The sequence below is a fragment of the Schistocerca cancellata genome, chromosome 9 (genome assembly GCF_023864275.1).
Source record: "Schistocerca cancellata isolate TAMUIC-IGC-003103 chromosome 9, iqSchCanc2.1, whole genome shotgun sequence".
NCBI classification, from domain to species: Eukaryota; Metazoa; Arthropoda; class Insecta; order Orthoptera; family Acrididae; genus Schistocerca; species Schistocerca cancellata.
The window spans coordinates 80,086,819-80,100,197 of record NC_064634.1 but is presented as its reverse complement, the minus strand read 5'-3'; the positions used below and the strand labels follow the sequence as shown (position 1 = coordinate 80,100,197).

General features: G+C 43.1%; 2 protein-coding genes across 2 annotated transcripts in view; one reads left to right on the top strand and one right to left on the bottom strand.

The window, feature by feature from the left end:
- The window catches only part of LOC126100519 (serine protease inhibitor I/II-like), a 154,417-nt gene that overhangs the window by 86,459 nt on the left and 54,579 nt on the right, over positions 1-13,379 (top strand). The gene's annotated exons all lie outside the window — the stretch shown is intronic.
- LOC126101191 (protease inhibitors-like) overlaps positions 1-13,379 on the bottom strand; it is a 76,429-nt gene that overhangs the window by 21,980 nt on the left and 41,070 nt on the right. Inside the window, exon 3 of the mRNA XM_049911887.1 lies at positions 6,290-6,439. Coding sequence (XP_049767844.1) covers positions 6,290-6,439 — 150 coding nt within the window. The remainder of the gene's footprint in view (positions 1-6,289; positions 6,440-13,379) is intronic.

Genomic DNA, 13,379 nt, shown 5'->3' with positions numbered 1-13,379 from the left:
CAAAAGGGAACAATTGACAGGAATTGGGGAAAGAAGTACAGTAGAAGACGAATGGGTAGCTCTGAGGGATGAAGAAGTGAACGCAGCAGAGGATCAAGTAGGTAAAAAGACTACGGCTAGTTGAAATCCTTGGGTAACAGAAGAAATATTAAATTTAATTGATGAAATGAGAAAATATAAAAATGCAGTAAATGAAGCAGGCAAAAAGGAATACAAACGTCTCAAAAATTAGATCGAGAGGAAGTGCAAAATGGCTTATCAGGCTTGGCTAGAGGACAAATGTAAGGATGTAGAGGCTTATCTCACTAGGGGTAAGATAGATACTGCCTACAGGAAAATTAAAGAGACCTTTGGAGAAAAGAAAGCCACTTGTATGAATATCAAGAGCTCAGATGGAAACCCAGTTCTAAGCAAAGAGGGGAAAGCAGAAAGGTGGAAGGAGTATATAGAGGGTCTATACAAGGGCGATGTACTTGAGGACAATATTATGGAAATGGAAGAGGGTGTAGATGAAGATGAAATGGGAGATACGATACTGCGTGAAGAGTTTGACAGAGCACTGGAAGACCTGAGTTGAATCAAGGCCCCGGGAGTAGACAACATTCCATTAGAACTACTGGCGGCCTTGGGAGAGCCAGTCCTGACAAAACTCTACCATCTGGTGAGCAAGATGTACGAGACAGGCGAAATACCCTCAGACTTCAAGAAGAATATAATAATTCCAATCCCAAAGAAAGCAGGTGTTGACAGATGTGAAAATTACCGAACTATCAGTTTAATAGGTCACAGCTGCAAAATACCAACGCGAATTATTTACAGACGAATGGAAAAACTGGTAGAAGCCGACCTCGGGGAAGATCAGTTTGAATTCCGTAGAAATGTTGGAACACGTGAGGCAATACTGACCTTACGACTTATCTTAGAAGAAAGATTAAGGAAATGCAAACCTACGCTTCTAGCATTTGTAGACTTAGAGAAAGCTTTTGACAATGTTGACTGGGAGCGAAAGGCTATTTACAATTTGTACAGAAACCAGATGGCAGTTATAAGAATCTAGGGGCATGAAAGGGAAGCAGTGGTTGGGAAGGGAGTGAGACAGGGTTGTAGCCTCTCCCCGATGTTATTCAATCTGTATGTTGAGCAAGCAGTAAAGGAAACAAAAGAAAAATTCGGAGTAGGTATCAAAACCCATGGAGAAGAAATAAAAACTTTGAGGTTCGCCGATGACATTGTAATTCTGTCAGAGACAGCAAAGGACTTGGAAGAGCTGTTGAACGGAATGGACAGTGTCTTGAAAGGAGGATATAAGATGAACATCAACAAAAGCAAAACGATGATAATGGAATGTAGTCGAATTGAGTCAGGGAATGCTGAGGGAATTAGATTATGAAATGAGACACTTAAAGTAGTAAAGGAGTTTTGCCGTTTGGGGAGCAAAATAACTGATGATGGTCGAAGTAGAGAAGATATAAAATTTAGACTGGCAATGGCAAGCAAAGCGTTTCCGAAAAAGAGAAATTTGTTAACATCGAGTATAGATTTAAGTGTCAGGAAGTCATTTCTGAAAGTATTTGTATGGAGTGTAGCCATGTATGGAAGTGAAACATGGACGATAAATAGTTTGAACAAGCAGAGAATAGAAGATTTCGAAATGTGGTGCTACAGAAGAGTGCTGAAGATTAGATGGGTAGATCACATAACTAATGAGGAGGTATTGAATAGAATTGGGGAGAAGAGAAGTTTGTGGCACAACTTGACTATTAGAAGGGATCGGTTGGTAGGACATGTTCTGAGGCATCAAGGGATCACAAATTTAGCATTTGAGGGCAGAGTGGAGGGTAAATATCGTAGAGGGAGACCAAGCGATGAATACACTAAGTAGATTCAGAAGGATGTAGGATGCAGTAAGTACTGGGAAATGAAGAAGCTTGCACAGGATAGGGTAGCGTGGAGAGCTGCATCAAACCAGTCTCAGGACTGAAGACCACAACAACAACAACATTTTATGTTCTAACTCTTTGCGTCAAAAATATAATAGTGGTCAATCTTACAGCCAATATTACTAGGGGCTTTAAGTAAGTAATGCTACGCATTTCTTTTTTGTCAGCCGGTTTCCGTTGAAAAGATGCGGAATCTGAAGTGGGACATCGCAGATTACTCAGGCTTTGGCCACTATACTTTGATGAAATTCCAGTAGAGGGTGGCGCTTTCTGTAGCCTTCAAAATGGCGCCTGTAAAGGAGGTCCGTTCCAAGCAGAGAGCTCTCATTGAGTTTCTTTGGGCGGAAAACCAGAGAATCACACTTACTCATATTCGCTTGCAGAATGTCTACGGAGTACAGAAGCACGGTGAATTGTTGGGCGAGGCGTCGGTCACTACGGCAACAAGGTCGTGCACACCTGTGCGATTTCCCGCGTGCCAGCCGGCTGCACTCAGCTGTGACTCCTACATTGTTGGAACGTGCGGACACTCTCATTCGAGGTGATCGACGGATCACAGTCAAACACCTCGCTGCGCAACTGAACGTCTCTATTGGTACGGCTGACATACGTGTCCACCAGTTGAGGTACTCAAAGGTGTGTGCCGGGTGGGTTCGTCACTGTCTAACAGACGTCCATAAAGAGGAACACAGGACCATCTGTGCGGAATTGGTTCCACATTACAACGCTGAGAGTGAGAATTTTTTCTTGAACATCGTCGCACGTGATGAAACATGGCTTCACCACTTCGAACCACAAACAAAACGGCAGTCCTTGTAGTGGCGCCAGACCACCTCTCCTCAGAAGAGAAATTTCAGAGTCGCACGCTCTGCCGGTAATGTCATGGCGACAGTGTTGTGGGATATTGAACAGATTATTCTGTTTGATGTCCTCCCTCATGGAGCAACGATCAACTCTGAAGGAAATTGGAGAAACGACATCAACGTATTCGTCGCCACAAAAACGCAAACGAAATTCTCGTTCTCCATGACAACACAAGGCCTCACACAAGTCTGCGGACACGAGAGGGGCTCACAAAACATCACTGGATTGCAGAATGAGATTTTAAATCTGCAGCGGAGTGTGAGCTGATATGAAACTTCCTGGGAGATTAAAACTGTGTGCCGGACCGAGACTCGAACTCGGGACCTTTGCCTTTCGCTGGCAAGTGCTCTACCAACTGAGCTATCCAAGCATGACTCACGTCCTCTCCTCACAGCTTTATTTCTGCCAGTATCTCGTCTCCTACCTTCCAAACTTTACAGAAGCTCTCCTGCGTGTTCGAGTCTCGGTCCGCCACACAGTTTTCATCTGCCAGGAAGTTTCATATCAGCGCACACTCCGCTGCAGAGTGAAAATCTCATTCTGGAAACATCCTCCAGGCTGTGGCTAAGCCATGTCTCCGCAATATCCTTTCTTTCATGAGTGCTAGTTCTGCAAGGTTCGCAGGAGAGCTTCTGTAAAGTTTGGAAGGTGGGCGACGAGATACTGGCAGAAGTAAAGCTGTGAGGACGGGGCGAGAGTCGTGCTTGGGTATCTCAGTTGGTAGAGCACTTGCCCGCGAAAGGCAAGGGTCCCGAGTTCGAGTCTCAGTCCGGCACACGGTTTTAATCTTCCAGGAAATTTCATCACTGAACTGTTCTTCCTCATCCACCCTACAGCAACTTCCGACTTCCACCTGGGCCAATAAAGGATGCGCTTCGCAGCAAGCGGTACGTTGATGATGGGGAGGATATTGATGCAGCAAGACGTTAACTCAGACGTCAATCAGTAGAGTGCTACCACGCAGCCATACAGGCCCTCCCAATGAGGTGGCATAAGCCCGTCTTATTGAACGGAGATTATGTTCAAAAATAGAATTTTGTAGTCCAAAGCGTGGAGAGTAACATGGTTTATTGGAATCCTAAATAAAACCAACCTGATTTCAGAAAAAGAAGTGTTCCCAGAATGAGATTTCCACTCTGCAGCGGAGTGTGCGCTGATATGAAACTTCCTGACAAACTGCATGCCGGACCGAGACTCCAATTCGGGACCTTTGCCTTTCGCGGGCAAGTGCTCTACCAACTGAGCTACCCAAGCACGACTCACGACCCGTCCTCACAGCTTCAATTCTGCCAGTACCTCGTCTCTTACCTTCCAAACATCACAGAAGCTCTTCTGCGAACCTTGCAGAACTAGCACTCCTAGAAGAAAGGATATTTTGGTGACATGGCAGAGCCACAATCTGGGGGATGTTTCCAGAACGAGATTTCCACTCTGCAGCGGAGTGTGCGCTGATGGTAGAGCACTTGCCTGCGAAAGGCAAAGGTCCCGAGTTCGAATATTGGTCCGGCACACAGTTTTAATCTGTCTGGAAGTTTCAAAAAAAGTGTTGCAAAACTTATCGAATAGTCCTCGTATAAATAGATACCATTTTTAAGTTAGTAACTAAATTTTATCGTCACTTATTCAATATGCATTCATTCTGTTGCTTACAGATGACTTGTGGTGACGGCTAGGGGCGGAGCTTATGTTCGAGTATAATGACTTTTCAGGAGACAAGAAATCTACTCTGTAGGAATCAGCATGGGTTTCGAAAAAGACGATCGTGTGAAACCCAGCTCGCGCTATTCGTCCACGAGACTCAGAGGGCCATAGACACGGGTTGCCAAGCAGATGGCGTGTTTCTTGACTTCCGCAAGGCGTTCGATACAGTTCCCCACAGTCGTTTAATGAACAAAGTAAGAGCATATAGACTATCACACCAATTGTGTGATTGGATTGAAGAGTTCCTAGCTAACAGAACGCAACGTGTCATTCTCAATGGAGAGAAGTGTTCCGAAGTAAGAGTAATTTCAGGTGTGCCGCAGGGGAGTGTCATAGGACCGTTGCTGTTCACAATATACATAAATGACCTTGTGGATGACATCGGAAGTTCACTGAGGCTTTTTGCGGATGATGCTGTGGTATATCGAGAGGTTGTAACAGTGGAAAATTGTACTGAAATGCAGGAGGATCTGCAGCGAATTGACGCATGGTGCAGGGAATGGCAATTGAATCTCAATGTAGACAAGTGTAATGTGCTGCGAATACATAGAAAGAAAGATCCCTTATCATTTAGCTACAATACAGCAGGTCAGCAACTGGAAGCAGTTAATTCCATAAATTATCTGGGAGTACGCATTAGGAGTGATTTAAAATGGAATGATCATATAAAGTTGATCGTCGGTAAATCAGATGCCAGACTGAGATTCATTGGAAGAATCCTAAGGAAATGCAATCCGAAAACAAAGGAAGTAGATTGCAGTACGCTTGTTCGCCCAATGCTTGAATACTGCTCAGCTGTGTGGGATCCGTACCAGATAGGGTTGATAGAAGAGATAGAGAAGATCCAACGGAGAGCAGCGCGCTTCGTTACAGGATCATTTAGTAATCGCGAAAGCGTTACGGAGATGATAGATAACTTCCAGTGGAAGACTCTGCCGGAGAGACGCTCAGTAGCACGGTACTGGCTTTTGTTGAAGTTTCGAGAACATACCTTCACCGAGGAGTCAAGCAGTATATTGCTCCCTCCTACGCATATCTCGTGAAGAGACCATGAGGATAAAATCAGAGAAATTAGAGCCCACACAGAGGCATACCGCCAATCCTTCTTTCCACGAACAATAAGAGACTGGAATAGAAGGGAGAAGTGATAGAGGTACTCAAGGTACCCTCCGCTACACGCCGTCAGGTGGCTTGCGGAGTATGGATGTAGATTTATTTAACCACAGTACATCGTTGCTCCTCCAGCAGTTGACAGCTCCTCCAGAGGCTTTAGCAGTTCCTGCTCCGTGGATCAGTCTACACACGATTTTGGGTATAATTTCGTTTTGTTTTCATTACATTGTTTACATTTTATCAGTAGCTCCCTCTGTGTTTATAGTACTCTACATTTCGGAGTACAGTCTGAAGATGGTCCGCCTTTGGACTGAAACCGGCCACCGATAAACTTAACTTGCGCGATTTAGACCGTATTTCTAATTAAAAATATTGCGTAACATTCGTCTTGTATAGCATAATAGTATTTTACTGACGATTTCAAACATCGTGCAACACTTTATATTACCGTACGTAATTTTCAGGTCGAGAAATCTTATGACACCTTCGTATTTCGTAAGTTATCAAGAGCAGTTTCAGAATTGCCTATTCTCATGGCCTTACTTCTCCTAAAGCTACGATGTTCCTCACGTAACTCATTCTCAGTTTGATACCAGTACTAATCTCCAAGCATACAGATATCGTGACAGTGGTGCACCGCTCGCCTGTTGCGTGTTGCCGCCATCACGTACCTCTGCGGCTGCGCTTCGGACAGCCCTTCAGGGTGCAGAGTGCTCCGGTGCCGGCGCTGTTACAAGTGCACGTGTTGCAGTCCAGCTTGAACGTCGTGTTGGGGACGCAGTTCTGCGCGTTCCGCTTCACAGCCACCTTCACGCTCTCATCTGTGGACATTCGTCAACTTTCAGATTTGCATCACCATAAATCAGCAGTCAAGATGCTTAAATTTGACTGTATTATATGGCTCTGTATGAGGTCTTAACCGACTGTGCACTGGGGTGACATAAGTCATGGGATAGTGATATGCACATGTACAGATGGCGGTAGTACTTCGTACACAAGGTATAGATGGGCAGTACAATGGCGGAGTTGTCATTTCTAGTCAGGTTGACTCGTGTGAAAAGGTTTCCGACTGGATTACAGCCGCACGACGAGAATTAACAGATTTTGAACGCGGAATGGTAGTTGGAGCTAGACGGACGGAACATTATATTACGGAAATCGTTAGGGAATTTATCGTTTGGAGAGCCACAGTGTCAATATTGTGCCGAGAACAGCAAATTTTAGGCATTACCTCTAACAAGAGACAACTCAGTGGCCGACGGCCTTCACTTAATGACCGAGGGCTGTGGCGTCAGCGTAGAGTTTTCAGTGCCACCAGACAGCCAACATTGCGTGAAATAACCGCATAAAACAATGTGGACGTATGACACATATACCCATCAAATAGTACAAGCCCTAAATAACAAATTATCGCCAGTTGGTATTTTTTGTGGTCTCTCCAAGGCATTTGACTGTGTGGACCATGTCACACTCTTAGAAAAACTCAGGTTTTATGGAACTGAAAGCAATACACACAGCCCGTTTGACTCATACTTAATGAACAGAAAGCAAAACGTTGTGCTGAATAGAACAAGTAATGTTGGGAGGGTGGTAAATTCTAGTGAATGGGGAGTTATCACAAATGGAGTCCCACAGGGTTCAATTTTATGTCCTCTGCTGTTCCTTATGACACGAGTTTTATAATAAATCCCATTCCAGAAAAAGCAGCTGAAGATATTGTTAAAGATGTCTTTCAAAGAATTTTTAGCTGGTTCTCAGATAATGGACTCTCCCTTAATTTTGAAAAAACTCACTATATCCAGTTCTGTACACCGAATAGAGTCATACTGCCAATTGATGTAGCATATGAACATTACTCAGTTAACAGCGTATATTTCTCCAAATTTTGGGGTGTTCACATTGATGACAGCTTCAACTGGAAGAAGCATATTACTGAGCATCTTAAACAACTAAGTTCAGCTTCTTTCACTCTTCGTATAATAGCTAGCCTTGGTAATAAACAGATCAGCCTCCTAACACACTTTGCATATTTCCACTCAATAATGTCTTATGGGGTAACTCACCACTTAGACATAAAGCATTGACTGCACAAAAGAGAGCAGTGAGAATAATTAGTGGTGTTCACCCCTAGGACGTCATGTAGGCACCTTTGCAAGGAGTTAGGTATTTTAACTGCACCATCAGAGTACATATATTAGCTAATGAAATTCGCTACAAATAATCCATCTCAGTTGGCGAAGAACAGTGATGTTCATACATACAACACTAGGGGGAAAAATGACCTTTCCTATCCGTTATTGAAGCTTTCAGTTGCTCAAAAAGAAGTATATTATTCAGCAACAAAAATCTTTGATCATTTTCCAACAACATAAAGTGTCTGGCAGGTAGTAGACCAAGTTTTAAATCTAGCTTAAAATCATTTCTTTTGGACAACTCCTTCGACTCCATAGACGAGTTTCTGTTTCAGAAATGGTAAAAAAAGAATTGTACCTCTAAATCCTCTAAATGTAGTTGCATGTGTAGAACTAAAAATTTCTGTGATATTAATATTAGCACTATATATATATATATATATATATATATTTTGTAATCTGACCTGTTGCACATCATAGCGATAACATAATCGGAAAAAATGATCTACGGAACATGACATAACTAAACTAAACTAAACTAAACTATGTTAGTAGAGTGGGCTACGGCAGCACACGAACGACGTGATTGTGTTTACTGTTCAGCACGACATTACCTGCAGCGCCTCCCCTGGGCTCGTAACCATGTCGGTTGGACACTAGACGACCGGAAAATCGTGCCCTCGTCAGACGAGTCCCGATTTCAGTTGGTAAGAGCTGATGGTAGGGTACGAGTGTGAAGCAGACCCCACTAAACCGTGGACCCAAACTGTCAAAAAGACAGTGAGCAAGCTGCAGGTTGCTCCACAATGGTGTGGGCTGCGTTTGCACGGAATGGTCCAACTGAATCGATCACTGACTGGAAATGGTTATGTTCGGCTGCTTGGAGACCGCTTGCAGACATTCGTGAAGTTCATGATCCCAAACAAAAATGTCATATACAAGGCCACAACCGTTCACGATTGGTTTGAAGGATAGGCTGGACAGTTCGAGTGAATAATTTGGCCACCCAGATCGCCCGACATAAATCCTGTCGAACATTTATGGGAGATAATCGAGAGGTCACTTTGCGCACAGCGTCCTGCATCGGCAACTCTTTCGCAGTTATGGACGGCACTACAGTCAGCATGGCTTAGTATTTCTGCAGGGGACTTCTGACAACTTGTTGAGTCCATGCCACGTCGAGCCGCTGCACTACTCCGGGCAAAAAACCGTCTGACACGACATATGAAGGTATCCAAATGGGTCTGAGCACTATGGGACTTAACATCTGAGGTCACCAGTCCCCTAGAACTTAGAACTACTTAAACCTAACTAACCTAAGGACATCACACACATCCATGCCCGAGGCAGGATTCGAACCTGCGACCGTAGCGGTCACGCGGTTCCAGACTGAAGTGCCTAGAACCGCACGGCCACCCCGGCCGGCTGAAGGTATCCCATGACATTTGTCACCTCAGCGTATAAACAACACACTTGCCTGCTTCAGTAACGTTTCGATCTCAATATCGTTCGAGGAATAACGCGGTTCTGCCATTATCCGGTGCTCATCTCCTGAGTATAAATCATTTTATCTGTTAGTATTTGACATAAGTGAGGTGCATTTGTTGGATCCAACCCCTCCAAGAAAGGTCTGAATAAATTCGATGTTAATTATGTTCAGAGCGCTACATCTCCGAAATGGACTGCATTTTCTCTCAGATATCCGACAGAATTTCCCCATCTAACCTCACTGACACTTCCAACAATAAAAAAACATCGCACTGTGGTAAATGTAATAAAACAAATTAATGCACAGTCAGTATATGAGCATCCGACGATGGGACAATATTGCCAAACCACGTCCGCCCATTAAATATTGATATTAAAATGCTACTGAATCATAAAATTATGTTGTTTATTGAAATCAACATACGTACACTGCTTGCTAAATGCTAGTAGCCAGTCACATGTTAAATTTTCTTGATGTACTTACTGGCCATATCTGTGTAACAAGATGACATTAATAGAAGTGAAACAATTTGCTGCCCAACTCAATATAATATGTCAGCACAACGTCTTTTGGCAGCGCATTGCCATCCTGAAGAGCTTAATGGTTGCCTTACTTTGATGTTTCACATTTTCACAATAGCTCATGTAAATTAATAAAGGAACTCTCATTGTAGCACATTGCGACTAACACTGCTTGCGAGCTATGTAAATGACCTTCCCAAAAGTGTTAGTAAGGGGAAAAATATCATTATTTTTGGAGTTGACAGCAATATTATAGCAAGTGGAAAACAAGAGAACTCTTTGCACAGAAAGAAAGTGAAAACCACAAGCAAATTTACAGCTGTTCAGAATACAATAAGGGTACAGTACACTCAAATGGTTCAAATGGCTCTGAGGACTATGGGACTTAACTTCTAAGGTCATCAGTCCCCTAGAACTTTGAACTACTTAAACCTAGCTAACCTAAGGACATCACACACATCCATGCCCGAGGCAGGATTCGAACCTGCGACCGTAGCGGCCGCGCGGTTCCAGACTGTACCGCCTTTAACCGCTTGGCCACCACGGCCGGCTACAGTACACTCAATATACAGAAAACATATGCCAGGAATTTCGGTGTGGAGACAGAAAATTACACATGAGATGTATTCGCAGTTGCGCGTATGGACAACCATCAGCTATATAATGGAATAACGACAGTGAAAATCTGGGCCAGACGGGGTCTCGAACCCAGATTGCACGTTTATCGCGAGCGGTACCACTAGGCTATTCTAGCGCGACTCACGACTACAGTCAAACGTCCATATGTCGTCAACCATGCGTCCACGTCTAAGGGAACGCTGAATCGTAATTCGGAATTACATAGGCACTGCAATATCGTGTTTATCCGCCGACACCGAGTAAGCGCCTTTCCGGTAAAATGACTCGCCTGCACGGGAGTACACACAATGGATGTACGAGTACGGGTGTAGACATATGGTTGGCGGCATATGGAAGTTTGGATCGGACCGGGAGTCGTGACGCGAAAGCCTGATGGTAACGCGACCGCTCCTAACAAAAGCGAAATCTGTGTTCGACTGCGGGTCCGGCACAAATTTTCACATATCCATAGGAACATTGCATCGTAGTTCGGAATAAAGCAGGCACTGCAGTATCGTAGAAAATTACACTGTTACTTTAAATGTAGATGGTAACTGTATGGAATGTGTAACGGGCACAAAATTTCTAGGAATGATTATTGACTCTCAGTGGTAATGGTGTGAGCATATAAAGGTACTTCCAAACACAGTGTCATCTTAAGGTAATGCTATCAGACTCCTGTCGTCATTATGAAACAGCCAATGTGTTTTAGTAACTTACAGTTCATACATTCTGACCAATGGAGTTCTTTTTTCGGGGACAGGTAAACAAAACATGAATGTAAATTTCAAACTACAGTAAATGGCCATATGAATAATAAGAAAAAAGGGTATTGAGGCTCACTTCAAAATCTGTTAAATCATTTGTGATTTTAAATGTACAACGTGAGTGTATTTCCCAGTCAGTTATTAACATGAAAATACCTTTGATAATTAATGCACATACAGCTCTGTGTATTACCCAGAACTAGATACAGACTGATCTTACGTTTATCAAGAATGAATAGAGATAAAACTCAAAAAGCGATTTTCTACTGAGAAAGAAAATTGCATAATAAAGGGCCAAATATTGAAAAAATATTAAAACGTTAAACTGCTAAAAAGTGTATAAAGTATACAATGAAGGATACTTAGATAATATAGAGGCTTGTAAAAAAGTAATACGTGTAGTAATAAAAGAATATTTCATTTTACAACGCACTGTTGCACCACAATACTTTTTTTTCAGTTTTATGGGAAGCCTTATACTAAAGTTCTGCAGTGAATATCAAGAACAATTTATCCTCTTGAGCTCAACAACTTTTCATGCAAGAAAAACAGAAGCTACGGTACATCAGATAGAAATCAGACATCATCGTGATGACTCTGTTGTCAAACGATACAGTGCGTGTTGTAAACACAGCGATTGGTGTTGAGAAATGAATTAATGGCGCAGCATCAGCTTTTTACATTAAGAAATAATGCGTGTGGTGTGTAGTATTAACACTTGTTAGTGTTGAGAAATGAATGAGCAGTGGAGCACAATCTTTTTACGTCATAAAATAACTTCTTTTGCGAAAATGTACCAGAATGAAATTGTTGTACCGGAAGAATAAGTCGAATGAGTTTAAGATGTTTTAAACACACCGGCGCCATCGTGAGTTAGGTTTATAGTGGTTTCCTTCATTTACTTCAAGTAAAATACCAGCAGGTTGTTTCCTACCATATGGCCAGAGGATCTACCTGTTCCATCCCTGTCAAACTAGACCTGTAAGTAAGTACATGCCAGCAAATATGAAATAGGGTTTTTTTTGCCTGAAGCTTTAACAGGCTATAATGTCGTATCCAAAATCCTTGTAAGACTGATGGTTCAAATGGTTCAAATGGCTCTGAGAACTATGGGACTCAACTTCTGAGGTCATCAGTCCCCTAGAACTTAGAACTACTTAAACCTAACTAACCTAAGGACATCACACACATCCATGCCCGAGGCAGGATTCGAACCTGCGACCGTAGCAGTCGCGCGGTTCCGGACTGAGCGCCTAGAACCGCATGGCCTGTAAGACTGATCCATGGAAGAATAGAGCTACAGCTACTACTACTACTACTACTACTACTACTACTATTAGTGCTACTTCTACGAGGACTTCAAAAAGTAGGTCGCAAATGTCGTCCCGCATTAGGAACTCTGCGTAACAAGGGTTGCGCATTGTCAGAAGGGAGTACATGTACGGGGTTTTCCCGCAAACACAATTTTGTTGCGGTACAGACAACAGCTGCATCACAGTGTGGGAGTGAAAAGACCCATCAAGTGGAAAAAGTTGAAGTACGTGGGACACTACGATTCTTGTGGGCAAAATATCTAAATAGTGCACACATTAACCGTGAAATTCTGGCGGTATATGAACCAAATGGAACGTCACGGCCAGCCATAATTAAACGGTGCCAACAATTTGACCAAGGCCTCACAGATGTGGGCAATGATGATAGTGAAGGAAGCCCATTGGACACCGCCTACAGACGGAAATGTCCAAGCAGTCGAAGAACTAATTCGGAGCACTCGCAGATTTTCCGACGATAAGTACTGAAGAAACTGCAAAAAGGTGGGAATTTAAGGAGATGGGACCTGGATAAACTGAAAGAACCAGAGGTTGTACAGAGTTTCAGGGAGAGCATAAGGGAACAATTGACAGGAATAGGGGAAAGAAATACAGTAGAAGAGGAATGGGTAGCTTTGAGGGATGAAGTATTGAAGGCAGCAGAGGATCAAGTAGGTAAAAAGACGAGGGCTAGTAGAAATCCTTGGGTAACAGAAGAAATATTGAATTTAATTGATGAAAGGAGAAAATATAAAAATGCAGTAAATGAAGCAGGCAAAAAGCAATACAAACGTCTCAAAAATGAGATCGACAGGAAGTGCAAAATGGCTAAGCAGGGATGGCTAGAGGACAAATGTAAGGATGTAGAGGCTTATCTCACTAGGGGTAAGATAGATACAGCCTACAGGAAAATTAGAGAGACCT